Raw genomic sequence first — 25,790 nt, 5'->3', positions numbered from 1 at the left:
GAGAAGAGTATGGGCTGTTTCTTCATGATACAAAATCAGTTTTAACTGAGGATAAACTGATTTCATTTATCCCAGCTGACTGGGTGAGAAATGCACCTTTGAACAGGTTGCCACTCCAACACTGGACTAACAGTGGGACAGTGCCACACCTACAACCAATTTCAGCATCTTGCCCAAAGACTTCACTTCAAGACACTGGAGAATCGGACACCACCTCAACCACAGCATACCAACGTTTTTGAATTCCACCACCATCCTGACCTCCAAAAACAACACTCCAAATATCTCAAATCAAGTCTTTAATTAAAACATGGAGCTGCCTTTTTTGTAGAAATAAAAAAGCAAAAAAAACAAACGACCTTAGGCCAAAGATGATTTTATTTGACTACACGTTTTGAAATAAATTACATTAAATATGTGCCCCCTCTCTCCAGGATAAAAGAATAATTATAAAACTTAACTAGAAAAGCTTAAATAAGAGTTAATTTAGAAAAATCATTTTTACCCACTTCCCATTACAAAAACCGTTAAATGCTCATCCCATTTGGCAACTTAAGTCAAAACTTAACAGCATGTTAACAACTTACCAGTACCTCAAAATATTTTTCCTCACTTAATGTGAAACTTTATAACAGTCTTCATTGTAGTTCTTGTAATTTAAATTTGATTAGTTACCCAGCTACACATAATCTATATGACACTGCATCTTGTACCAAGTAGGATTAAACAAAACAAAAAAAGTAAAACAAATCTTTTGTTCTAAACAAGTTTAGTTTTCTGGCAGCCGTCTGTCAGTTCAATCACAATCTACAATTAATTCTTAAAGCATATTTGGTTTTGAAGTTGCCTTGTAGAGTTGTCTGTTACCTGTAGATTGTTTTACTTACATAATAAGTAATATAACTTCATTTGGTATCATCCTGATCTCCCACATAGCTGTCATTACTTACAGTTGCATGGAAGTCACATATATAAACTGTTCTTTCACTGGTACATGGAAAAGAAAAACTTTAAGCAATTTAAAGAAAGAAAATAGTATTTTTCTTTTCTAGATGATGAGATGTCAGGTCCACCCTGGTGAGGTAGCCACGGTTACCAAAAGGACAAGGGATTGTGTTGCACTGAGCTTGAACATTTGTAAATGTTTACTCGAGTGTGCTGAAATCATGATAAGTGTTCATGGATGACTCAGCTGTGACACAACAGCAACCTCATCCACGGGAAGCTCCAGTTCTTAAGACATTCTGCAAGTTCTGATTATCACCGGGCGTGCAAAGGTACAGTCCGTTTTTCCCAAAACAGATTTTTGTTGTTCTTTTTTTTAAACTTCCATTCTCAGTCAAAAAATCGACACTGCATGTAGGTCTCGTCTGACGCAGAGTAGCCAAACTTCTGGTAAAAAGCCACGTTTTTGGGTGCACATTCAAGAGTGATTTTATAGCAATTCAGTTTTTTGCTGAGAAGAGTAAGAACCGAGACTAATCTGTTGGGATAAAGAAGAGAAGTGAAAAGTTTTAAAAGCAGAAATCACAAGATATAAACTATTCAAAATATAGAACTGTCTTTTGATATGTTGGGCAATATGTGAAATATTAAAGACAAGCCAAAGCCGTGTCTTGACTCACAGTTTGCCCAGCTGCTTCCCTCGGCACACATCGCTGACGACGACCTCCTCCACCCGGCCTCTCTACAAATAAATATGATTTTAATTTTCTAATTGTCAAGATTAATAAACATATATGTATCTCTACAATGTAAGCTGAGCTTTCCTAGTAAAGGAAATAAGAGCGCATTTTGATTTGATAAATTAAATAATTATTAACCAGTTTAATGACCATATACTGGGTTAATAATTAAATATTAGTGTTGTAATTACCACTACATTAATCAGTAACTTTTTTTACGTAACTGGTGATAAGGAAAACACAGGGAGAAAAAAACAAACAAACAGTTGTGTACTTGAATATACACAAATTTGTGTAGGGTATACTGTACTTTGGCACAGGAGTGGATGAATTTGTGTTCAGTGATCAGTGTTGCCGTGGCCACGATCTGACTCAGATTTGTATCCTCCACCACGATGACATAGTAATCTCCAGTCTTCTTCATGTGCTCAAAATTCTCTGTCAAAAAATAAACAAAATGTGTGTTTATGAATCATCACTCATACTTTAATTAGTTTGTTTTCTAGGATATTTCTTTAAATATATATGATCTGCTGTCTAAGACACAACAATAGTTGTGTTAAATTGAAAATTAGTCATTCACTGTTAACTGAGTGTCATTCAAAATGACACTCAGTTAACAGTTTATGTTCCAAACTTAATTATCTCACTTTTAGAATATTTATAAGACAAGTATGACTTACTAGTGAACTGCTCGGGTGTGACATCGCCTGTCTTGGTGAGCTGAGATAAAACCTTGAAAAATCCTGGAACGAAAAAGAATAAAGAGTTAGTGAAAATTTCTGAATTTTAACCCATCTCCTGGGAATTTCTGAGATGTTTCATATTATACCCCAAGAAAAAAAAAGCATACTGGTGTGGTTTATGCTGTACAGACTCACCTCTGTTGAAATCTGCCATACAGAGTGGCCTCAGCACCAGGCCTTCCCCTGGATTGCATGGTGAGATTGGGGGAGAGAATGAGGCAGTGTTACTGCTCCAGTCTAGCTCCCGAAGCAGAGAGGGCTCAAAAAGTGGAGTCTCGTCCAGCAGCATACCAAAATCTCTGAATGGAAAACATGCACAGAGAGATGAGTTCAGGGACACACACCCAAAGAAGTATGTGGGCAAGGCAGTACCCAACTTATTTGGCTAATGAATTGATACAAGTCATAAAAATCAGCCTGGACTGAAAGAGCGTGTGCTCTGGTCATACAGAACTTTGACCTGACAATTTCACTTGTTAAAACGTTTCCTCAGGGTTCACGGGTATGCTTCGGAGGTTGACAAACCAGCTGACACACCCGCGTACAGATAATGATACGTTTCCTGATGATTCATGATCTGTTCTCCAGGACAGGGCCCGGGGCCTGACCAGGATATGTAATATGAGAGGGCTTTACAGAGCAAGGGAAGAAGGTAACACTGTCGCTGTTGCTGATGGGAGTCACTCTGAGACTTTCTGCGACAGAGTTTCCTACTTCTACCACAGGCGTCCTAAATCTTGTTTCCATGGCAGCACCATAAAACATTACACTTTTACAAGCGTAATCGTTTCCCGGTTGAGCACGGCAAAGAAATGAGGGCAAACTGCCCATGTTCACTAAAACAAATTACAGTACAGCGACCACAATGCTTTAGCTAACTAATGTGACGTTAGCTAGCCAAACGAAACTTGGGTTATTGAAACATACTTTGCCAACTAACCCGGCAAAATACAGGCGTATGTAAACAGTGTTTCTCCTATACTGTTAAACGTCTACACGAGGCTACCTTCATGTAAGAAAACTTATACAGCCGAGTTAGTGTCGGAGCTGTATCCTCACATTTCATACCAAATGATAAATTTAGCGTTAGCTAAGCAGTTAGCCACCTGGCAGCTACTTACCAAGTAAAAGCCAACACAGCTAGAGATGGTCCCTCGGAATCCCCACAGTGAAATAACCTGCAATGGTCTTCTCTACTATAGTTTTGAATGAGGCTGCGCTACATCATTGAGCTGAACACTGTGGCTGCCTTCAGCATTCATTTCCGCTTGGCACTAGCCCTTGTGTATGACGTGGCAAAGATGCAGAGGCGCAACCAACTGACGTCAATTGATTAAAAGAAATCCAGATGCCAATAGTTTTCCACAATACATCATGCATCCATGCTTTGTGATGGGCTTGTATACTCTCATGAGAGTTTTGTACAGAAATACAGTTGTTTTCTGTCAAAAGGAGCACAAAAAACATACTGATGTGGTTTATGCTATACATGTACTGCCCACTGGCAATACGTTTACCAGCTGTAGTTCAGATCCATGTGACTGCATCGCCGCACTCTAAGAACAATAATGAGCTAAATTAAAATGGATGAAACAAGCTCTTGATGGCAGAAGTATTTTTAACTCTTCCCTATACTGCCAGTATGTGTTGTTTAATACAACTGAAGCACTGTTACTCATAATTATACATAAATATTATCCAGTAAGCTACCGTTGTGATCAGAAGTTAACATGTAATCATTATAGATATCTGACCACTCTTTCCGGCAGAATTGGAAAAAAATGTTTATTTAAATGGGTTGATCACCTGGCACAGACCTGGCTTTTAAGTGTGGTCTACAAGTTTTCAGTAGGATTGAGGTCAGTGCTTTGGGAAGGCCATTCCAGAAAGTTGGTGCTAGCCTGCTTTATCTGTTCCAAAACCAGTTTTGATGTGTGCTTGTCATTGTTATCCAAGTTTCAACCATCTTGCTGTTGATTTCAGGTGAAGCTGATCATTCTGGAGGTAGTCATTATTCCATCCACTTTTTACAACCACTGTACCACTTCCACTGATAGCAAAACAGACCAATTAAAGAAAACCTTTCTCTATTTAACAATCTCAACCTCACTTGTTGAACTTGGGAATTGAAAGGTTAGGCTGCACTATTAGGACTGGAGGTTTACATCTGCAAAGTAAAGCCAGAAATCCACGTTGTCTCAATAAACAGAAGAAAAAGAAAACCCAGTAAACAAAGGATACAAACCATCATTTGTTAAAAAGCTGTAGAAGCTGTTTATTGAGTCTTTTATATTAACATATTTTACAAAAACTAGATTTACAGAAATTATCCATAACTGAACCATCTTGATTTAGGCACAAAAATACCAGAAAGCTCAGTCCAAAAGAAAATATTTAAATTCTGATTCCATAGTTAATGATTATGAAAGGTAATCCATGCATAGGAAAATATATCATGGATTTTAAAAGTTGCTAAGTAACTGAATGAAAACCAAACTGTCCAGTTTTAGGTTGGTTTTTTTTTTTGCTTTTTTTTTTTATTTATTTAAACATGTTGAATAATTAAAATCTTTAAACTAAAATCCTATGCTGTATCTTATTACAACACTCAAAACAAAAAGTCTGAGCAATAAAATGAGCACACAAAGATAACAACACTTCAGTTTTAGTGGAAGTTTGTGGGCTGTTCTTTGGGATAAAGTTGAAGAAAACATAATCACTTTTATAGATGCATGCATATCTCACCCCAAACTGCCTTTTTTCATTGTAATGATAGAATTCAAACACACTTCATCATTATATCTGTCGATATGCATCAACCAGCTACAGATTCAGTGAAATATACCAATACCCAAAAAGCCTCTACGGCTACGTTCAGTTTGCACAGCTGTGCATTTTCCAAAAAAAAAAAAAAAATTAAAACCAGCAGGTGATTATGTTCCCCCACTAGTGTAATTTCTTAACTAGTATTCAATGTAAATAGACAAAAGGCCAATCAAATAAAAAACCCGAAAAGTTTATTCATGAAGATTCTCAGTCATTCGGGTCGCAGAATATTTAAACAAGGAGAAAACCAGTTATTTGCTAAGAACTTCATTGGTTTTGCTACATATGCAAGAGGCAACACTATTTCTAGCAAAAGAAGAAAGGGTTCACCGATAAAACTGACGAAGCCTCTTGAATTGGTGGCAAAACAAGCAAGTTAAAATGCACCACAGAAACTCCATCTGTTGCAGACTTGACAATTTTTGCCTTTCTCAACAGATAAAGATGACCGACACACCCATTAATCAACAGAATAAGATATTTTTACCGCACAGAGGTTCCTGTAGGAAAGACACCACATGTAACACTCATTGATCATAATGTAATACATCCCTATTTTCTGCATATGCATCGCAAAGGGACCGGTTTTGGGGGAAAAAAAAAAAAAAAAAAAATTTACAGGCCCATTTCCCCATCTTGTTAAATAACAAAATGCAAACAGGTGATATTACACACTAAATAGAAAACAACCCATGCGGGTGAAAAGAAGAAAAAAATAAACAACTTTGTTTGCAGCATTTTTTTCTGATAGAAACATTCATATTTGACAGAAAGGCTGCACAATACTAAAGTGACATTCTCTTGCACCTATGTAAGAAATAAGAATGTGTTATTTTGCCTACACTTAATTCACAGTTGAAACTCAAAATAACACACAGACACATCAGATGAGTTCCTCCATCCAGAATACAGAATTTTCTGCCATGGGCTTAATATGTGAAAGGAAAACCAAGGCCCATATAACAGCTTTATCTACCAATGACACCTTCAAACCCTTCTCATAAACATCTTCTTGTAATAGTCTTCTGAACGCAAAGCATGCTCGTTTTTTGACAGCCAGTCTGAATCATGACAGCTGCTGACTGTCTATTGAAGCTGGTGGTTGCATTGTGTGGCACATGTATAGAGGGCAATTGCAACCTTGCACCAATCAATATATAGATCATATTCCAAATACTAGGCTGAATTCAGTGATACAGAGGCTATTTACAATAGTCTCACCCTTTTAGGCAGCCTCAAAACCGCTCCACGGCCATGTCTGCAATGGTTTAATTTTTTTGTGTGTTTTGTTTTATAGGTGATGACCACTGACTACACCAAATGGGGGAAAGTTGAAATAGCTCTTGTCAGTGCCTCTTAGGGTAACAATGTACTACACCCTTCTGCTGAAGCCAGAATCAGGGCGCAGGGTCCTGTAGGTTTTGTAGACGTCTCTCTGCAGCTGCCGCCATGGTTCTACGTCTCAGCACAGTTGAGTCCAATTCTGGGCCATCCTCCTCCTCCTCCAGTCCAGGCAAATCTTCATCCTGATCCTCCGAATTTTTGTTCAGATATTTCCTACAGGGATGCAGAAACAATGTAAGGATACAACAACAAGAACTGAAAACCCAAAAGAACGGGGAGGAAACAGAACCAGTAATCCTTACTATTAGTTATCACAGTGTTTCTCCTAGAATTAGATACTTTTAAAAAAATAATAATAATAATTTACCACAAATGGTAAGGTCCACAACTGCAAATATATGAGTTCTTAGGGGGTTTTGTGTTTGTTTTTTTAAAAACACAGAAATAAGTCAATACTACATTTCCAGTGCCAGAAAGTCAATTCTGTTTATCTGGATATAGTGTTTTCAGTGATTTTATTGCCCCACAACTTGACTTGGACTACAGCTTGCAATTGTAGCCCTTGGTCTGCTTTGTAGGATGACAGTGTGCAACAGTGAGCTAAAGCTCCATTTCCATAAGAACTAGCACCACACCTGCTACACTAAGTCAACTAAAACAGAGGAGATTAAAAGACTAGGGCTGCCAGGATTAGTCGACTAGTCACGATTACGTCGACGACTAATTTTATAGTCGACGCGTCGTTTGAAGCTTTGTAGGATCCCAAAAGACGAAGGAATAAGTAGTAGGATTTAAGAGTGTAATAACGGACTGAAACAGAAGATGGCAGCACTGCATGTACAAGGATGCCAGCTGCCGTTAAACTTCGAAGAAGAAGAAGCAGTCTCCGATATCGTAGCCGTGTCCAAATTCAGGAACCGCATCCTCCTGTGCCCGCATTTGTAGGCCGATTACGTTACAGTGACACGACGAAGACTGTCCAAATTTGAAGACTGACAAATGCGGCCGATAAACGCGCCCTTCATTTCCCCAGATTTGAAGGATGGGTCTGATGTATACTTCGTGGCCCAACCTATCCCAGAATTCATAGCGCAGTCCTACTCAGTTTCCAACAATGGCAGCAGCTAGTTAGTTTTAATATTACTCTTATTATTCTTTCTGCGTCACAAAATAAACGTTTAACATATTTTCAGGCGAGAATGTAGCTGTGTAAATTTCAAATATCTGCTTGGTTTATCAAGACACCGCATATTTTCAAAAGCGCGCTGATGTTTTCGGAGACGTCTGTTACCCACTAGCTCGATTGCTAGCCGGGGTTCAAGGCTCACTAGAGCCGGTGAGAACACCGGACTCCCAGCAAATTGTTTTCAAACCCACCGCCTTCTTTTGCTACTCAGGTTAAACATGATATACAAGTCACTTAGATAACTTAAAAATGTTATTGTTTGGCTTTTTTCAGCATTTTATTTGTTCCTGAGTAAATGGGTTTGGCTGAGATTAAAGTTATAGTTTTTACACAGCTGAATAAACGTCAAGCAGACAACTGATGTGTGAAGTGTGAGATGCTCTTGAATATACTCTGGTGTCCTGTTATATTTTAGATAGCAAGGAGCAGAAGGCTGAGTTTATTAAACTCCACCGAAACAATCTGCAAATTTCATTAAAATTTAATAAACTATCATCTTGTCTTTATTTTTAGTTAGCACATACCTTAGACACTTAAAGCTGTAAGCTAATGATAGTTATATAAGAGCAGATGCATGCTGGTGCAATAAGCTGTACGCTTTACGTCCAACGGATGCATGATCTGATTAGTCGACTAATCGCAAAAATAATCGGTGACTAGTCAACTATCAAAATAATCATCAAAGGAGCTTGCAAAGAAAAGCGTCTGGACTTCTTTAAGTTACTTGAAGACGTTTCACCTCTCATCCGAGAAGCTTCTTCAGTTCTAAGGTCAAATGGTGGAGAGTCCCAGATATAAACCTAGTGGGAGTGACCCCCCACAGAGGGACAAAAGGACCCCCTGATGATCCTCTAATCGTCTGAGCCAAGGTGTGAAACTGGGTGTGGGTCCCAATCAGCCAGAGTTTCGGGTGAGCTCATTGTGAAACCTGGCGCCACCTTATCGGGACTCTCCACCATTTGACTTCTCGGATGAGAGGTGAAACGTCTTCAAGTAACTTAAAGAAGTCCAGACGCTTTTCTTTGCAAGCTCCTTTGACTACGATGACCTGGATGACTGAGAACCTTCACAGACATATCAAAATAATCGTTTGTGGCAGCCCTATTAAAGACACCATAAAAATACACCTGTGATTAGACGGCCAGCAAACAATCGACAGCTGCAGCACAAAACAGTGGTTTAAGAGCCTATCTGGGGAAGCAGTTGAATGAACTGACTGTCACCACAATGGCAAAGCAGCCAAGCTGTAGGAAGGGAAACTTAAATTTTTCTAAATTTAGACTTAGAAAGTGACATTTTAACATCCAATTTATTCCATCTTGGTTGAAAGAGTGATATAAACTCATCTCAAAACCCAGTATTAAACAGGCACAGAAGTAAAATGACATAGACAGCAGTATAGATAAGCTCTGAAATAATCGGTTATACACTTGATACTGCAGAAGAGATCCTTTATACCCATTCAGAAGCGAGATTGAGAGGCTGTTCTAATAAAGGGTGGAGAAAACTGATCAAAATGTAAAACAAGTGTTTTGCATGTGAGGGAAGAAACATGAGCAGTCTGTTTAAACATGTGTGACAGCTTGAATGTGTTACATACAAGTGTAAAGATGAACAGTTTGACTGCCTAACCTGGAACACAGTTAATTAAATTATAAGAACTTGAGTTAAAGACTAAATATAGTCAACCACATACACAAAAACATTTTGAATATAAAATGTGGAAAACTCAAATTTGTAGAGGAACAACCTGCGTGCTTGCTGAAGCATCTCTTCTTTCCTCTGCTTTAACATCTTCTGCCTCTCCTCTGCAGACTTAGAGAAGCGGCCTCCTCTAACCTCCAAGTTGTCAGATTCACCCTGCTCAGCTGCTCCACTGGGCCCAGGCTGCTCATCTGGTGCAGGATTAACCTGTAAAGGGGCTCGCTCTATGGCCTAAGAGAGGACGACAAACATAATTTTGAGTTATTAATTTTAAGAAACACACAAAACAAACTAACAAGGAAAACTAAGAGCAAGGCATGTCTGCAGAAATCCAATGATAAATAAAAACTGCACTTAACATTTAACCCCAAGATGACTGACCTGCGTAGGGAAAGGCACCTGGATACGTCCCTCCAGGATGTTGTCAGTAGTAACTTCCACAGAGCGGGTCAACTGTAAGTCTTGTAGTACCAGGTAGGAGGGCACCTGAGGAAACATCTCTTGAATCTGATGGGCCTGATGAGCACAAGTACATAAAAAGCAGAGTGAGATGGGGAACACTGGTATAAGTTACAGTATATGTTACATTAAATTTAGTTGTTTTTAAGCCCAAGCAATATTTGAAGTCATAGACACTGACTAAGACATGGAGTGAAGGCTGCAATAATAAGGCGGCAGCAGGGATTTTATGTAAATAAAGTTGTTATAGCCCTAGCAGGGCCTCGTGTGAAATTGACCTCGTGTGGGTGTGTCCTGGCATCTCTCCTGCCTTAGGTGCCACCCTTTTTGTACAGCTGACTCTAAACAGCATTAAGAGTACGATGAGGTGAGAGAAAGGTGAGCTCTCGTGCCGGAGATCCTTTTTCTTTTTTAACTTCTCAGTTTGGTGATCAACTCCTGGGTTTTGTTGTTTTCCTTCTTTAAAAGACTATTTCAGCATCTGTCCCTCTCTGTTAGTTTAATTACTAATAGAAACATTAATGAAACCTTTAATTTAACAATGCTGCTTTCCCGTCTCCTTTTTTCAACCCGGAAACCTTTTGTTACTTTGCCCACATCCCCTGGACTTTTTAGGAGAATGTAACAAAAGTTTTAAGATCATCAGCCGTCTAAAAAGATCTTACAAGTTTAAATATTAGCCTCAACTTGCAGTCTGTGTATCCTTTCTCTTAAAGACAACAGATTTCAGTAAACTCGAACTCACCATAGCCATAAGCTGGGAGTTATTTGCTTGAGCAATGCCCAAGATGTTAGTAGTATGCATTACTTCTACTGAGAAACTGGGCAGCCAGCTGGCGATACGAGATCCTGTAAGACAAATGCATGGATTTTTAATTTTAGCTGTGACACAGAGCCCATCAGTTTTAGGTCACGTATCCAGCACCCTTACCATCAAAGTGGAAGAAGTGATTGTGTTGGTTGATATGTGGTCTGGCATCTGGGGGGGCTCCAACTGGGCCAATGTTGTCCTCCAAACCCCCACCCTGCTGCGGGCTTCTTGCTTGGCCCCCATCCCCATTAATATTAAGGGATTTCCGACATGTGGGACACGACGTGTCCTGCTCAAGCCATGAGCGCAAACAAGAGCTGAAGAAACACATATACATACCCTAAGTAAGTCGCCAGTCTGAAAACTTGACATGTATCTTAGGGGTCAGGACAAATTTTCTACAGCTAGGCTCTATGCAGGGCATCTTACTGAAGCTCAGAATGTATATCAGAGCTCACAGCAATAAACATTCAAACAAGCAAACTCTACTACAAAAGCTAAGAACTGCTGTGCAGTCTAGTTTACACTTCTCTATGTAAATCTTTTAAGGATTTTGGGAACTACCCTAACGGAAGCTTCAGCCTTTAAATCCTGCTAAATCCAGGATGCCGATATTCTCCTTGGCTCTTTTAGCATTGTTATTTAGGTACATAACACAAATGTTTTCTCAGGACAAATTCAATTTTACTTCATGTGCTGGACAACAAAAAGCATTGCATAACTTCATGTTTGATAAAATAACACAACTCCAAAAATGCCCCTTTCAGTAAGTATAAAAAGTATATTCTGTAGACGTTTGCCTGAGCCATAGCATAGTTGTTGTTTTTTTTATTGTTTTTTAAATCCAAAACCATAACAATATCCCTAATAATTTTCCAGACATTAGAAAGTAAAGCAACTTAAGCCTGAAATCTCTCAAGTGGAATTTCCACTCAACTGTGTCAGTATAGGCCACATACTGACAAGTACTATTTCTAGGGTATAGCACCTCAAAGCAAAGGCAGATAATCCCAACTATAAGCAGTAAAAGTAAAATTATTTACTTGTGGAAGAGATGACCGCAGGGCAGTTTGCGTGCTGTAAGCATGGCATCCCAGCAGATGGCACAATCATCATCATTGGCTGCCAGCTCCTCTGCAGTAGCAACAGCAAATCTGCAGAGTTTATAGTATATGCAACTATTAAGTAAACAAGTAATGATTAGCAAAAGACTGAAAGCACACACGCACACACACACCTTGTCTCCATGTTATTGATGACACGCAGGTAGTTCTTATGTCGGCGGACACGGCGCTGCACCTCATGGAAGAGATATCGCAGCTGCATGAAGATAACCAAGCTTGCCATGGACAGCCAGATATTCCCGAAAAGCTAATAAGTGAAATGTGCACACAAAGGTGAAAGATTAGTGGATCAGAAAGTCACACTGGGACAGGAAGTGTTCAAAACATGACAGCCATACACTCAGTCATACTGCATCTTACCAGCATATGGATATGGTGCATTAGGTCAAGAAACAGCATGGCCAGCTCCATTATGAAGTCTGTGTAGTAGACATATGTCCCCTTACTCTCCCAAGTCCCTGGATGGTTCAAATCCCAGAGATGAATTGAGTATCTGGAAGAGTAAGACACAGCTCTTTCAGTTCATGAAATGCTGGTGACTTTTAGAAGATCGGTGGAGGCAAAATACTGCAATAAATTAAATGTGCAACAATATACTGTATGTGGTACAATAATGCCAAAAAGACTGAAATTCAAGGTTGAGACAGAACTGTTTTGAGTAACAAAGAAAGAAGAGTTATGATACGGTTCTGATTTCATCATAAGATGTATTTAGTTAAGTGAGTGAAAGTAATCAAAAGCTCAAAAACAAAACTTGCAAAGGTATAAAGAAACATCTTTAAAGGGAAGTCACCATAAACATTATTTTTCCATGCACCAAACAACTGTACTGCAACAGACAGCTGTTACCAGCCAAGGGAGTCAGTACTGTATCCAGTACTGATCCAGGACCTTGGCCCATCAGAGTTGGTGGTAGTTCAATATTAGGAACCCTCTCAAAGACAAAGAAGCCTTTCATAATAGAGCCAATGGAACCAGAGGAAAACAAACAGTTTTATGTGCTAAGATTATCCCAGATTCCAAATTTGCACAGGCTGTCATCCATGCTGCAGTGTGTCTATGAGGCTGCACAGAGACTTACCGCATGATGACATGTCCAGTGCGCACAGTCACCAGCAGACACTGAGGAAAAAAGTAAATGTGAAAATGATGCAACTGTTATGCTCTGCTTTCTACACAGACATTACAGTCTAAAAGAGATAGTTTAAACTCTCATTTACACTAAACTCGGTGGTTTTGTTCACTCACAGACAAACTCTTATTTACTCAACATTGTTGACAGCTTTTACAGCAAATAAGATTATTTTTTTTCCCATTCACAAAAGTGCAGCTGCAAATTGAAAACACTGATTATGCTTCTGCTTCTTCAGGAAACATATACATGAGCCAGAATGCACAACACCAGCAAGAAGGAACCCACAAATGAAAAAGTACTCTTATAATTCTGTGGTGGTGAATCAGAGTCACATTTTAATTGGTTTCTAAGTTCATCAAAGAACTGCATTGATACTGAAAAATGTAAAAACAATTTTGTCCTCTGGAGGGATATCATCTACAAAGCATGAGCACCTATTTCACTAAGTAATTACATGAAAATTAAGGTATTTTTCACTTTAACTGCTGCAATTATTCTCAACCAATCCTGGGTTGAACAAGAATACAAAGCAAATGCATGCTGAGAAGTGTAGTTAGCAAATGTGTATAAATAAATACCTGCACCTAAACAAAAGCTTAAATGACATTAAAAAAAATAAAAAAATAAATCCATAATCATATGTGCAAAGTGTGGCCAAAACTTTCCCACAGCTTGGCTCCAAGTTCTCACCTCTGCTGCCATGAAGGAGAGCGTGTGCATGCCATGAGAAGCTCCCAGGAGGCCGCAGACCACAGCCAGGCCACAACAGTCCAGAAGCAGGGAGACCAGCAGACAGAGCACACGCACATGGCTGTTCATGGGTGTGGATGGGGAGAAAGACAGCTGTGGGGGGGGGAAACAAAGGTAAATGAGTATGCTGTGCTTCTTAATTTTTTCTTCTTATGTCCTAAGATTTCTTTTCAGTGTTTATGCAGGTTAAAGATCATTTCCTCAGGATGGCCTTTGAATCCCACCGCAATACATTTTGTGAAACTTTGTTACCAAAAAGACCCAGCTATAAATTAATTTAGTGGATATGAGTAGACAAAGGAAGTATAACAATGATTTGTCAAACAGTGGAACATTTCACTTAGATGCTCATGAAACATGCTGTTGAAAGAGAGTTCATGTTTTTCACCACTGGCTACAGACAAGAGTTTTAAGAGGCTCAGTAAGACACTCAATTTTTACTGCGACATACTGAGAGAAAATCCTGCATGTACTCTTCTAAATATTACACAACCCTTTTCTATCAATAAAAACGCCTCTCACACAACCACTAAATATCTAAGCATTAGCACAACTAAACTTCTAGCAAAGTGTAAATAACAAAAGATTTGCACATTATTATAGATTATAACTAAGGTGAAAAATATAAAAACCAGCTGCTCGGTATCACAAAGACCACAAGGTTTCCAAGCTAAACCTTCAGCACTACAACCTGCATTTCTTATCTTCACCCCAAAGCAAGAAACCACAGTGACAGGAAGACAGAAACGGGAAACAGCTGGGCAAATAATGGACTACCTCCAACTAAATTTACAGTTAAAGTTGAAAGACGGAAACAAAAACAGCAAGAGGAACACAATCACATCAAAACGAAATGTTTACAATATGGCAGGTTGAAATAACCTTCTAGTATACTAAGGCAGCCAGCATTACATTACGTCTAACTTTGAATGTCTAACTGACATTCAAAACAACTTAAACCTTGTTTTAAATGTCAGCACTTATAAGGTATTTAAATGTGACATTTTGTTTTCCCCACCATACAGAACACAGTCTGATAGAGAGATGTTAGCGTAGTAACTGAAACAGTAGTCACAGTCAACCTCCCAGTATAAAAAGCTATTAATAGATCCCAAGCTGAAAAGAGTACAGTTACACTGTGTCTACTGAGGGAAAGCACACTTTTTAAATAAGCATTTATAGAAAGTGTACAGAAGTATTGCTCAGGTGGATAAATGGCTTAGTGTTTAATATTCAGAAACAGTTAGGCAGGAAGAGAATTAGATTTGCCAAGCTTTGCTGTGGCAGATTTCTATTTATTACATACATACTGAATTACAAAATAGACTGGCACCAGTACCCATGTTCAAGTGCAGAATTAATATCTAATATAGAAAATCAATCTTTTAATAAAATTTAAAAAAAAAAAACACCACACACAAAACAAAATGAGGGTAGACGACAAAAAACTGTGTTCCTTTAAAGCACAGAAACAAAAAAATCTCCTGTATATATACACTTTTGCAATTAAGCTCATGATCCATGAGCTTGCCTAACGCCACACTGACCATTTCCTATGATCCAAATAGGAGGGTAATATGGTAAGGACATTGATATACTGTTTCTAACTGATATTTCTTAAGTAACATGTGACTCCTTTTGTAACAAGCAAGAGTTCAAAGAGCTGTGCCGATATCTGGTAAAGAACAAGTAAGGTATATCACCCATAATTACTCTGAGTGATGCACTACTCTCCGATAAGCCACTGAAATGACACGTGTACTTCAGAGGCTTTTAGGAAGCATATACATAATGGGAAAAAATTCTTAAAGCCTATATTTAATCCTACATCCAATAAACATATTGCTCATTTCTTTTCGCTATGAAATCTACACAACTACAACATTGTTAGCTAATGTAGTTTACTCTAACTGTGATCAGATAATCACTGACTTTCTCAGCCCTTGATTCTCATAAATCTAGCTGTTCTCAAGTCTGGCTTCCAACAAATATGAAAAAAGGAACACCACAATTAAGATAATACTATTATTATGCTGCACCCCATGTAAAGAGGAAACTTGCATTTTTAATGATCCAGGGCCCCCTTTTCTTTTACACTGGTTTAAGTCTCCTCAAGTGCCCAAAATCCCCGATCCCCACTAGGTTACAGAAGGTTTAGTTATACTCCATTGAAAAAACAAACAGAAAACTTTGGAAACAGCTTGGCTCAAGGAGTCAAATGCCATAAAACAGAAAGAACCACAGACAATAAATGCAACGTGAGTCTAGTCATATTTGTCTAAAGTGATGCTTAGATTTGATTTTATTTATTTATTTAAATATACTTTTATATACTTACATATTCAAAGCGATCCTTGCAGAGCTGAACCATTAAGTGGAGAAAAACGAGTGCAGAGAACCACAGACACCACATGACCACCTCCTCCACTGTCTGGACGTTCAGTACACCAAAAATGAAGATGAACTTGTAGAAAATGAAGTTCCAGAATTTATCTTTCAGGTGCTGATGAACCATAAAAAACAAAAGAGGAGACATGAAATGAGATGAGTGACCATTTGCTTCCTGTTTGAAAGAAGTAAAAACAGCTGTAACAACACAGACTTACCTGCTTCTCACTGACTCTGAGTGGGCCGAACACCACATACTGAATCATTTTAGCAATTAACATCAAAGAGCAGCAGAATGTGTTCACTAACACCTGTAGGTGTGCAGATAATAAGGTCACCATTAGTTTTTGTATGAACTTCATAATCACTTCACACATTGCACTAAAATACTCACCCACACAAAGAGACTGTCTGTGACAAGATACCACAGGACAGTTGTTGCCAGTTCTGTGTTACTAATATCATTCTTTAGAAGTTCACGCTCCACCTCGGAGGGAGGCTGTGCCTCATCCGTTTCCAAGGCCCCAAATCCCGGGTCAGTTACTGTGGTGTAGGCACTGAAGATGCTACCAGCAAGCAAAGCCACACTCAGTGCTGTGTAGGTCTGCAGGCTGGGCCAAGGAAACCTCTCCAAAAACAGCAGAGGCATTGCAATCGCAAGCTACGAGTCAACTTCTCAGCTTGTTAAAATGGTGTCAGTCCAACAACCTGTGAAGGCAGTAGGGACGTTAGGCCAACTTTACGGGACAAAGAGTAAATATTACGCAAATAGAGCAAAGACAGGAGGCGATAGCAGCCATTTCGGCAACGCACGAATTTTGTGCTTTAACAACTTGGACACAAAGTGCAAATGTATCTTTTTAATTTTTAAAAAGTTAGTCTCCCCCCCCCCCAAAAAAAAAAAATAATATACGTTTACTAAACATTTTGGCTAACCCACACTCAGCCGCCAAGCAGTGCTAACTTCCTTTTAGCAATAATTACTACCGTGTTTATTTAAGTGGAATATTAATTAAATTAGTCAAAGTAAGTAAAAATGGCTTATCATCATCAACGAGCAACACCTTTACGGAACAAACGGGAGTTCACTCACATAACATTAGTTACTTATCTGGCTAATGTTACCTAACACTTAGCCTAGTGGTTAGCTAATGCTAGCCACCGTTAACAACCATCAAACGCTAGACTTGTATTAAATGGTCACTTACAGTTTGTCACAGATTTAAATAGACACAATATCCGGCTTTCCCTGTTGCAGTCAGTGTTGAACTTTTAGTCCTGTGGCACTGGGAACACGATACTTGACAACATCGTCATGTTTATTTCACCGAGCAGACAGCTGGCTGAAAGCTGAAGCAAGGCTTCCCGTCTGCGCAGCGTAACAGCGTCATCACGACAACTTTAAAGTAAAGGGTCATTACAAAATAAATATCTTCATTCAGCGGCTTAATTTAACAAATAAATCGTTCCCCCGTGATTACGAAAAATGTTTTTATATATTTTGCTTTATTCTTTTGATTATATTCTGGAAAAATAAATCAGTGTGTAAGCTGTGGGAGTTTCCAGAACACGCAAGAATAGAAGTTATTTCTTGGGATTGGGTGTATTTTTGGTGCAAACAACAAAAATAGAAACGACTTCACCTCTAGGCTAGTGTTTATAGTACAATTGTTTTTACATTTGAAACCATTTTGTTGTACTTTCAAACTGCTTTTAGTGTGTACACACGCTAAGACACTTTATTGCACTGCAATGTTATACTTATCCCCTTAATATCCTGTAATTTTTTTTTTATTGTTTTTCTTCTTTGTTTTCTTTCTTAAAAATATATTTAGTATGAAATTTTTAAATATTTTAGTTGTTATTTGAAAGTTAAATGTATGCTTATTGTTAGTTATTGGACTTCAGATTCGTCTTACCGCATTAAGACATTTGTTTTATCATATTTTATTCACATACTTAACTGTATACCTTTCTACATATTTAATCTGTTTGTTTTTAGTGGCTGCAATAAAAAAAAATCTAAATTGAAGATAAATTAAGCATTTATCTTACCTTTGTTTTCTGCGTTGTGTATATCAAAACACTAACCTCACATTAACCTTGCATTTTTCAAGGTGTTTTGTGCAATATCGGTAATGTCCACAAAGAAAAAAGATTAAACTATATTTAGTATAGTTTTCCTTGAAATTGCGACACTGAAGCTATATGCTTAGATCTGTTTTGTTGTTGTTTGAAGGTAATATAAGGTGATAACGTTTTCAGGAATTTCATTTGGCATATGTAAAGTAAATTCGTTAAAAGTATTTATAATTTTTAAAAAAAGAGATTTCTTTTAGTTGTACAATTAAAGGGAAATATTTATACCTAAAGTGTTTGAATGTATTTGTTACGATAAAAGAAATTAGTTCCTCTGACTTTGGGTGATACTTACACTACCGCCCAAAGTCCACTGGAGGTCACTGTTTCTTCACTGAATTATATTAAGACAGATAAATACGCTTAGATAATGTCATCGTTCAGAAATTTACCATACATGTTCTTTTACATAAATTGTGTAACTAGTTAAAGTTTCCTCAAATAAATCTGATAAAAGAAGTGGGGTTACTGATTATTGATTATGTAACCAAATAAGTCCCTGCAACAGCAGAATTTAAAAAGGCAATTTATCACATGTCACCCAAGTCACGCAAGTCCACATATGTCAGCTCCACCACAGTTTTATACCGCATGGGCCAAAAGGAAAGACAGGTTTAACATGATATTATTGCCTAATCAGTTGTAGAACTAATACAGCACAGTACAGGTGCTGTAACACTGTTATTATGATCCGCTTGAGGAATTAGCTTCACTATGACTGTCAAAAAAAACTTTTCAGTTGTGTAATGGCCTGACTTTAAACCCTGTTTCCGTTTACAGTGAACCTGTTACGAGAAATGATTTGACCTCACACGTGTGATTAGTTTCAGTTCATGAGTTTAACATTTCTGCCAAACTAACTACAGTTTGATACAAATTTATTTATCAAATTTGCTCAGTTTTTGTCATTACAAATTTAGCAATAAGTGACATCTTCGGGTATATTTTTCTAATTATGTATCTACAGGTTTTAATTATTGCCTTCGGAAGACATACATACACAAAGAGAGATGTGTAACATTTCCATAGTTTAAAGGCAGTTTAAAGACAGTTTATGAGGGCACAGCATTGGGGATCAAGTAATCTAGTTAATCTAATATATCCCACCCACTAACAGATGCTATGATGACGCTATAATCAGTTGTCATACTCTTATCCCAGATTGCTGTATGGTTCACTTTATGTGTATTCATCACTCGTCCTCATTTCTTAGAAGGCTGACAAATCTTTTCTGATTTACTAAAGTTAAAGTTGATGGTCTCACCTCATTTTTTACACATTAGGCCACTCTTTTTCTAATAATCGTCTATCACATGGCAGACTTGTAATGCTTGTGTAAAAGTGTAATAGATATATAATCATCTAAAAGAGGATAAGAATTTCATTTATTCACATCTGCTCTGACATCCATATTTTAGCTATAGCCAATGATTGAACAAAAATCTAAAAAGCAAACAAACTGCAACAATCAGTGTTGATTTTCTGTGAAACTCACTTTGAAATTACACTTAAAGTGTGTCAGATAAAAATGATGTTCACACATCCAGCATTAACTTAAAAGAAGTGCCATAACAAAATGATAAATCTGCCGCCTATGTTAAGGTGGAACTGACACTTTTCTAAAAGTAAACTTAAAACTAAAAAACCACGGGGTAAGAAAACAGAACTGGTTTTTGTTGTTGTAGATGACTGTGTGATAAGATTCTTAAGTACTCAATAATATCCCTTTCCTGTAAGGTGTCCCTCCTGTTAGGGAGAGAATTATGGAAATTATGACAAGTACAACATGTTGTCACATATCCCTTAAAGGGTTGTGCAAACATTTTAGTTTCTGTTCAATTTAACTATAAGAGGAAATGAATCCTGCTTTTACAGCACTTATTTTGCTCTTGATGCCGAAATCACTTCGAGCACATCAAATTGCAGCATGAACCATTCAGTTGAGTTGTCTCTTTCAGAGGAGTTTGATGGCAGCACAGCAGTGGCGTGTGTGATCCTCGGTTTGTCCTTCCTGGTTGGAGCTCCTGGGAACGTGCTGGTGATCTGGACCATCCTGAGACACGTCAAGCAGCGCTCCCATACTGTGGTGATCATTCTGCACTTGGCTGTTGCAGACCTGCTGGTTCTCATCACCCTGCCTCTATGGATCTACTCTCTAGTTCACACTTGGGTGTTTGGAGCAGTATTGTGCAAGACCTTAGTGTACACTGTGACTGTGTGCATGTTCAGCAGCATCTTCTTGATCACTGTTATGAGCGTGGAGCGCTTTCTTGCCATCTGTCATCCATTTCTGATGATGCGCTGGAAGACAAAAAGCAATATAAAAATATATCTTGTACTTTTGTGGCTGCTTGCTTTCCTTCTAGGAGTGCCTGCCTTAACACAGAATCTGGAAAACACTGATGGAAATGTGCAATGTTTCACCAGGGAATTAAACTCTGACACCAACACAATTATCATCCTTTGCCTAGAAACCTTGTTGGTCTTTATAGTTCCTTTCATTGTTCTAAGTATCTGCTACTGTCTAGTAGCTGCACAGATCAAGAAGATGAGTTTCAATTCAAAAGAGAAATCCATGGTTCTCATCCATTCTGTAGTGATTGCTTTCACAGTGTGCTGGTTGCCTTACCACGTTATCAACATTATTGATCTGATTTGTATCTTAAGCTGGCCAGACACTGACGACGACTGTGTATCAAAGCCTATCATCTTCATAGTTGGTGCCCTGGTTTTCATCAGTAGTTCGGTAAATCCTGTGTTATATGCCTTCTTTGCAAAGAACTTACAAGGGAGTCTGGAAGAGTCCCGACTAGTGAGGCTATTTAAGGAAATAGCCACTAACACAAACAAAGTGAGGGAGCTGGCAGTGCAACAGCAGACAGACCAGAGGGCAGCAAGTACACAAGAAGAGCTGCTATCTGACTGTGTGTGTCAAAGACTGTGATGATGGTAAAATGTGACACTTGTCAATTAACATTAATCACGAAGGATTAAATGAAAATGTACTCATATTATTGCCATGTGTTGTACTCCTCCATTGTTTTTTATGTATATTTTTTTTTTAATTCATGTAATGCAGTCAAAATACATAACTTTGAACTTGTGTTTTGAGAAATGTCTGTGATAAGTATTTTTTTTATTCTTAAACATTTGATATTGTCCATTATTGTGTAAGGTGTTCTGTTTGTTATCCTACCTGAAAAAATAAAAAGTGCTACTGAAAACTGCTCCAAATGTCATTTTAACTGCTGTGACTGCTGTATCGTTCTATCAAACTTAAATGTAATGCACAATTTCTTCACTATTTCTGCCAAATAACTTCAAAACTATCTAGCTAACTTTCAAAACTAACATTTTAACTACTGATTTTATCTATTGTTCTGATTTTATCTGTTTTGATTTTATATACTGTTTTGTTTGTTTGTTTGTTTGTTTGTTAATTAGTTAGTTAGTTAGTTTGCTTGTTTTAATCAATTTTAAATCATGCTTTTTATTTGTTTTTGTTTCTAATGTCTCTGTAAAGCACTTTGAATCACCTTGTTGTTGAATTGTGCTATACAAATAAACTTGCCTTGCCTTGCCTTGCCAAATACTGAAACAAAGCCATTAATTCCTGTCAACCATATGTATCGTCTTTTGAAAAAGTGTAGTGTCTGAACATGTTTGTAAGTAAATTATATTTCCACGTGTGCCATCATCCTTCATCATATTTTCCTAGCAAGCTGATGAATATTTCTTGGTTCACTGAAATGAAAGCTAAGGAATATCTCTGTTGTTTAAATATTACGTAATACCTTTTCCAGTGATGCTGCATGCCATGTAAAGACCTGCAAATGAAACAATAAACAAAAATACACAGCATAGAATCCATTTTAATTTTACTTTTACAATTCCTTAGTGACAAAGATAGAATGTTTTTGGAAATTATTCATAATCTGCTAGTTTTTGTATGTGCTATTGTTTCTCTAAGTCGAAGACAGTGGTTCTCAAACTGTGGGTAAGACAGCTAGGTTTAAAAAAATGAAGTGAAAGTAACATAAAAAAAACAAAAGTCAGGGAAAATACACAGCAGAAGAGCTTTTTGTTGCTTTGTGTGACTTTTAATCGAGTCATTTTCTATTTTAATCTTGTTTTCATCGTTGAGGTTTTAACAAAAAAAAAGTAAGGTGTGGAGTGTGAACTTTTTTCGGTTTCTGAATGTGAACTTTTGTTTTGGCCTATGATGTAGCAACAAAGCAGAACAAAAATCTAAGAACCACGGGGGTGGTGAAACAGAAACGTTTATCAAAGTTTCAAAAGCTAAAGTAATTTTTGTGTGCAGAGTTGTTCCCTTGATACAGCAAAGTCAATCATTTATTAATTATTCATCCATTTACAAATTAATATCATATCAGTTTGTTTAAAAGTATTTGATAAACACATTTCTACATTTTTTTTTTTTTAAACTAAACTGCAACCTGAAGTTATGGACTTCTGGCACATGCATGAGTCATCTCTGCTTAAAAAGCCCTGTTAGGAAACTCTTTTCCTGAGCTTTCCACACAGCTTTAAAGGGGAAGTGATGACTTAGAGTAATCTGTTTTTCTTTTCATGCAGACACCACAGTCAGCACATCGACTTGCACCATGAACAACACATACCAGCTGTCTTCTCAAGAGGAAATGGCCCCTTCAGAGTTTGATGGTGGGACAGTGGTGTCGTGTGTGATCCTTGGTTTGTGCTTCCTGGCTGGAGCTCCTGGGAACCTGCTGGTGATCTGGACCATCCTGAGACATGTTGAAAAGCGCTCTCACACAGTGGTGATTATTCTACACCTGGCTGTTGCGGACCTGCTTGTCCTCATCACCCTGCCTCTGTGGATCTACTCTCTGGCCCACTCCTGGATATTTGGGGTGGTATCTTGCAAAGCCATGGTGTTCATGATCAACACGTGTATGTACAGCAGCGTTTTCCTCATCACCCTCATGAGCGTGGAGCGTTTTGTGGCTGTGCGATATCCCTTTGCTTCAGCTCACTGGAAGAGGAAACAAGCTCTAAATAAAGTACTGCTGGTTCTGTGGATTGCAGCACTCTTGTTCAGCATACCTGTCATCCCAACTCAGATTGTTGACAAAGATTCTGGTAAGGATAGCTGCCTGTACCGTGAATATACTTCGGTGACCCAGGAACTGGTGTGTGTCTTGTTAGAGACACTGGTTGGCTACATAATACCCTTCTCCATCCTTGTGGTCTGCTATGGCTGCCTCTGCAGCCGGATTACTCGGATGACTCTCAAATCCAAACGCAAGTCCACCATCCTGATCGCCAATGTCGTGGTTGCATTTGGCATTTGCTGGACACCTCATCACATAGGAAATATCCTCTCGCTGATCATCCTGGGAACTGAAAACTCCTACAAGGATGTAGCAGAACATTTGGAAAACGTGAGGACCACTATGGTTTTTGTCACTGGAGCCATGGCCTTTATCAGCAGCACAGTTAACCCCATCCTCTACATGTTTGCAGCTCGCTCCTTCAGGAGCTCCCTCCGTGACACGGGCATCCAGAAGCTCTTCCGCCACATCTCGAGCACCTCCCCAGGTGAGGGCAACAGGGAGGTGTCCTATGTGTCCAAGAGACCCAGCAATCAGACCAGCACCTCTCATGTGCTATCTGAGTCAAAAGATCAAATAGGTGTGTTGATGACAATGTGTGAAAACAATCCATCTGGGCAGTGAAACTGAACAATGTCTGTTTGGTCTGTGTAGATACTCCTGTGTACTCAGTATTCTTTTTCTGAATAAAATAAATGTTGAAACACTGATGTTTATTTGTATGAAATTGCAACAAAAAATAACAAGTATATCTGTGCTACACTTGCCTAACTTAATAAATTACCAATTTTGCATGTTTGTATTGTGAATATATTTATAGAAATGCTATACGTTTTGTACTAAATGTCCATAATGACATGGGCCAAATAACCAATAAAAAATTCCTTATGTAAATAATGTCTCAGTTTTGTAAAATACAGTTTGTTTCAATTACTTTGTTGATTCCATCAAAGAGAAAATTAATAAATAAGTTCAAACCGCCTGTAAGTGTGGGATTATGATTAGATAAAGCACAGTGGTTGTTATTTCCTGTTATTGCATCTTTCATTTATTTATTTATATGACCACAAGGAGAACTTCATCAGAGATCTGTCTGGCTGCTTTAATATAAGGATTTGAACATTTGTAACCTTTTTGCCTCATTCTGTAACATTTCTGATAAACTTTTAATCTGATAATATTTTATAAAGGTGTTCTTTTTTCAGCCATGGCAGATTAAAATTGACCTGATAGTCTACTTCAGACAATAGTCATGCTTTCAACTTCCTCTCGATGAGTAGATTGCCAAATGAAGACTAGCATGTTTCCTTTGCTAAGCAGCAAAAAAGCGGAATCGTGCCCTGATGTTTGTCACATTTGCACATGTTGGGAGTGACAGAGTTCAACGTCCAGTTATTCACAGACATTTTTAAAGGCGCACATATTAACAAATTAGTCGTGTTAGTTGTAGTATTTTACGTTTATCTGTCCCCACAGCTACACAGCAATAGTTTTGATTAATTTATCGGCCAGAAGATGGCAGTGGTTGCTCTGTACATTTGTACTTAAGGGGTGGCTGTTGTTCAAGAAGTAGGGCAGGTCACCTGCTAATCAGAAGGTTGGTGGTTTGAGCCCCGTCTGCTCCCGTTTGCATGCCAAACATCATTGGGCAAGATACTAACCCCAAGTTGCTCTCCAGATGGATGCTTTCTGATACATCCATACGTGTGTGAATGTTAGATATAGAGGACTTACATAGGCAAAAGCAAAGGAATGAGGTGCTTGTATGATTGGTGAATGAGGCAAGTTGTATAAAAGCACGTTGAGTGCTCAGTTACAGTGTTCATGATATGAATCTGTTGTGGGAACAGGAACCAAGCTTTTCCATTCTTTCTCCACTTTAGAAATACACATCTACAGAGTTTATTCATGATTTAGCCCCCACAAGTCTTAATCTCAGCCATATACAGTGAATTCTGTGAATTAAGTCACTTAGCTTGTAAAACATCATATTTTGGCAAAGTCATTGAACAAACGCACCACAAAAACCTTCAATTATAGATGTGATTTCATTGTTTTAAGCCACACAGCTGGAAGAACTGCCATTCCAGTCTAATAATTTTCCTGTCTGTTTAAATATGAGATGAACAAGATCTGATGTGAGAGCATTCACATTTCACTTAATTGTTTGGGCATGAGTAAGTCAGAATTATTTTGAATATGACAGCGGAAAATTACAACGCTCAAAGGGTGTGACAAAACTGAGCTCACACTGGTAAGCATAGTTGACTTGCTTGACATTTTCTCACAGAATGAGGAAGCAACTTGTATATCATCATCAACAGTGTGGTATGTGCCTGCTGTTCCCATTGCCTTTCATAAGGCATATTACTGCATGCTTACCACATTTAAGTTAGGTTT

General features: G+C 38.2%; 4 protein-coding genes across 4 annotated transcripts; 2 read left to right on the top strand and 2 right to left on the bottom strand.

Moving 5' to 3' along the window:
- Positions 1-360: 360 nt before the first annotated feature.
- Positions 361-3,742, bottom strand: gnpnat1 (glucosamine-phosphate N-acetyltransferase 1). Its single transcript, XM_082534942.1, has 6 exons — positions 3,553-3,742; positions 2,567-2,730; positions 2,369-2,431; positions 1,996-2,123; positions 1,626-1,687; positions 361-1,483 (listed from the first exon to the last, which is right to left on the bottom strand). The coding sequence occupies exons 2-6, from the start codon at positions 2,718-2,720 to the stop codon at positions 1,336-1,338; spliced, it is 555 nt and encodes a 184-aa protein (XP_082391068.1). The 5' UTR covers positions 2,721-2,730; positions 3,553-3,742; the 3' UTR covers positions 361-1,335.
- A 936-nt stretch (positions 3,743-4,678) lies between these two features.
- Positions 4,679-16,807, bottom strand: LOC309704167 (E3 ubiquitin-protein ligase AMFR-like; the record flags this gene model as incomplete). The annotated part of the gene is made up of 13 exons (XM_082529195.1): positions 4,679-6,814; positions 9,538-9,722; positions 9,873-10,007; positions 10,696-10,799; positions 10,882-11,078; positions 11,805-11,915; positions 11,999-12,132; positions 12,246-12,378; positions 12,967-13,007; positions 13,711-13,863; positions 16,109-16,273; positions 16,377-16,469; positions 16,553-16,807. 13 exons carry the CDS (start codon positions 16,805-16,807, stop codon positions 6,655-6,657), a joined length of 1,866 nt encoding a protein of 621 aa, XP_082385321.1. The 3' UTR covers positions 4,679-6,654.
- A 40-nt stretch (positions 16,808-16,847) lies between these two features.
- LOC309704198 (leukotriene B4 receptor 1) lies at positions 16,848-24,373 on the top strand (the record flags this gene model as incomplete). The annotated part of the gene is made up of 2 exons (XM_082529240.1): positions 16,848-16,911; positions 22,894-24,373. The coding sequence occupies 2 exons, from the start codon at positions 16,848-16,850 to the stop codon at positions 24,012-24,014; spliced, it is 1,185 nt and encodes a 394-aa protein (XP_082385366.1). The 3' UTR covers positions 24,015-24,373.
- Positions 19,615-21,531, top strand: LOC309704190 (leukotriene B4 receptor 1-like). The gene has a single exon (XM_082529229.1). The coding sequence runs from the start codon at positions 20,225-20,227 to the stop codon at positions 21,239-21,241; it is 1,017 nt and encodes a 338-aa protein (XP_082385355.1). The 5' UTR covers positions 19,615-20,224; the 3' UTR covers positions 21,242-21,531.
- Positions 24,374-25,790: the final 1,417 nt, after the last annotated feature.

The sequence above is a fragment of the Aulonocara stuartgranti genome, assembly GCF_965226115.1.
Source record: "Aulonocara stuartgranti genome assembly, chromosome: 1".
NCBI classification, from domain to species: domain Eukaryota; kingdom Metazoa; phylum Chordata; class Actinopteri; order Cichliformes; family Cichlidae; genus Aulonocara; species Aulonocara stuartgranti.
The sequence above is the reverse complement of the archived record's forward strand: the minus strand, read 5'-3'. Positions and strand labels throughout refer to the sequence as shown.

Bases quoted from the DNA above. Each gene is read 5' to 3' on its own strand.
- LOC309704190 (XM_082529229.1), top strand. From the start codon at position 20,225: ATGAACCATTCAGTTGAGTTGTCTCTTTCAGAGGAGTTTGATGGCAGC.
- gnpnat1 (XM_082534942.1), bottom strand. From the start codon at position 2,720: ATGCTGCTGGACGAGACTCCACTTTTTGAGCCCTCTCTGCTTCGGGAG. The intron at 2,124-2,368 runs GTAAGTCATACT...ATTTTTTGACAG, and splicing joins CACACCCGAGCAGTTCACTA to AGAATTTTGAGCACATGAAG. The intron at 1,688-1,995 runs GTACAGTATACC...ATTTATTTGTAG, and splicing joins TCATCCACTCCTGTGCCAAA to AGAGGCCGGGTGGAGGAGGT.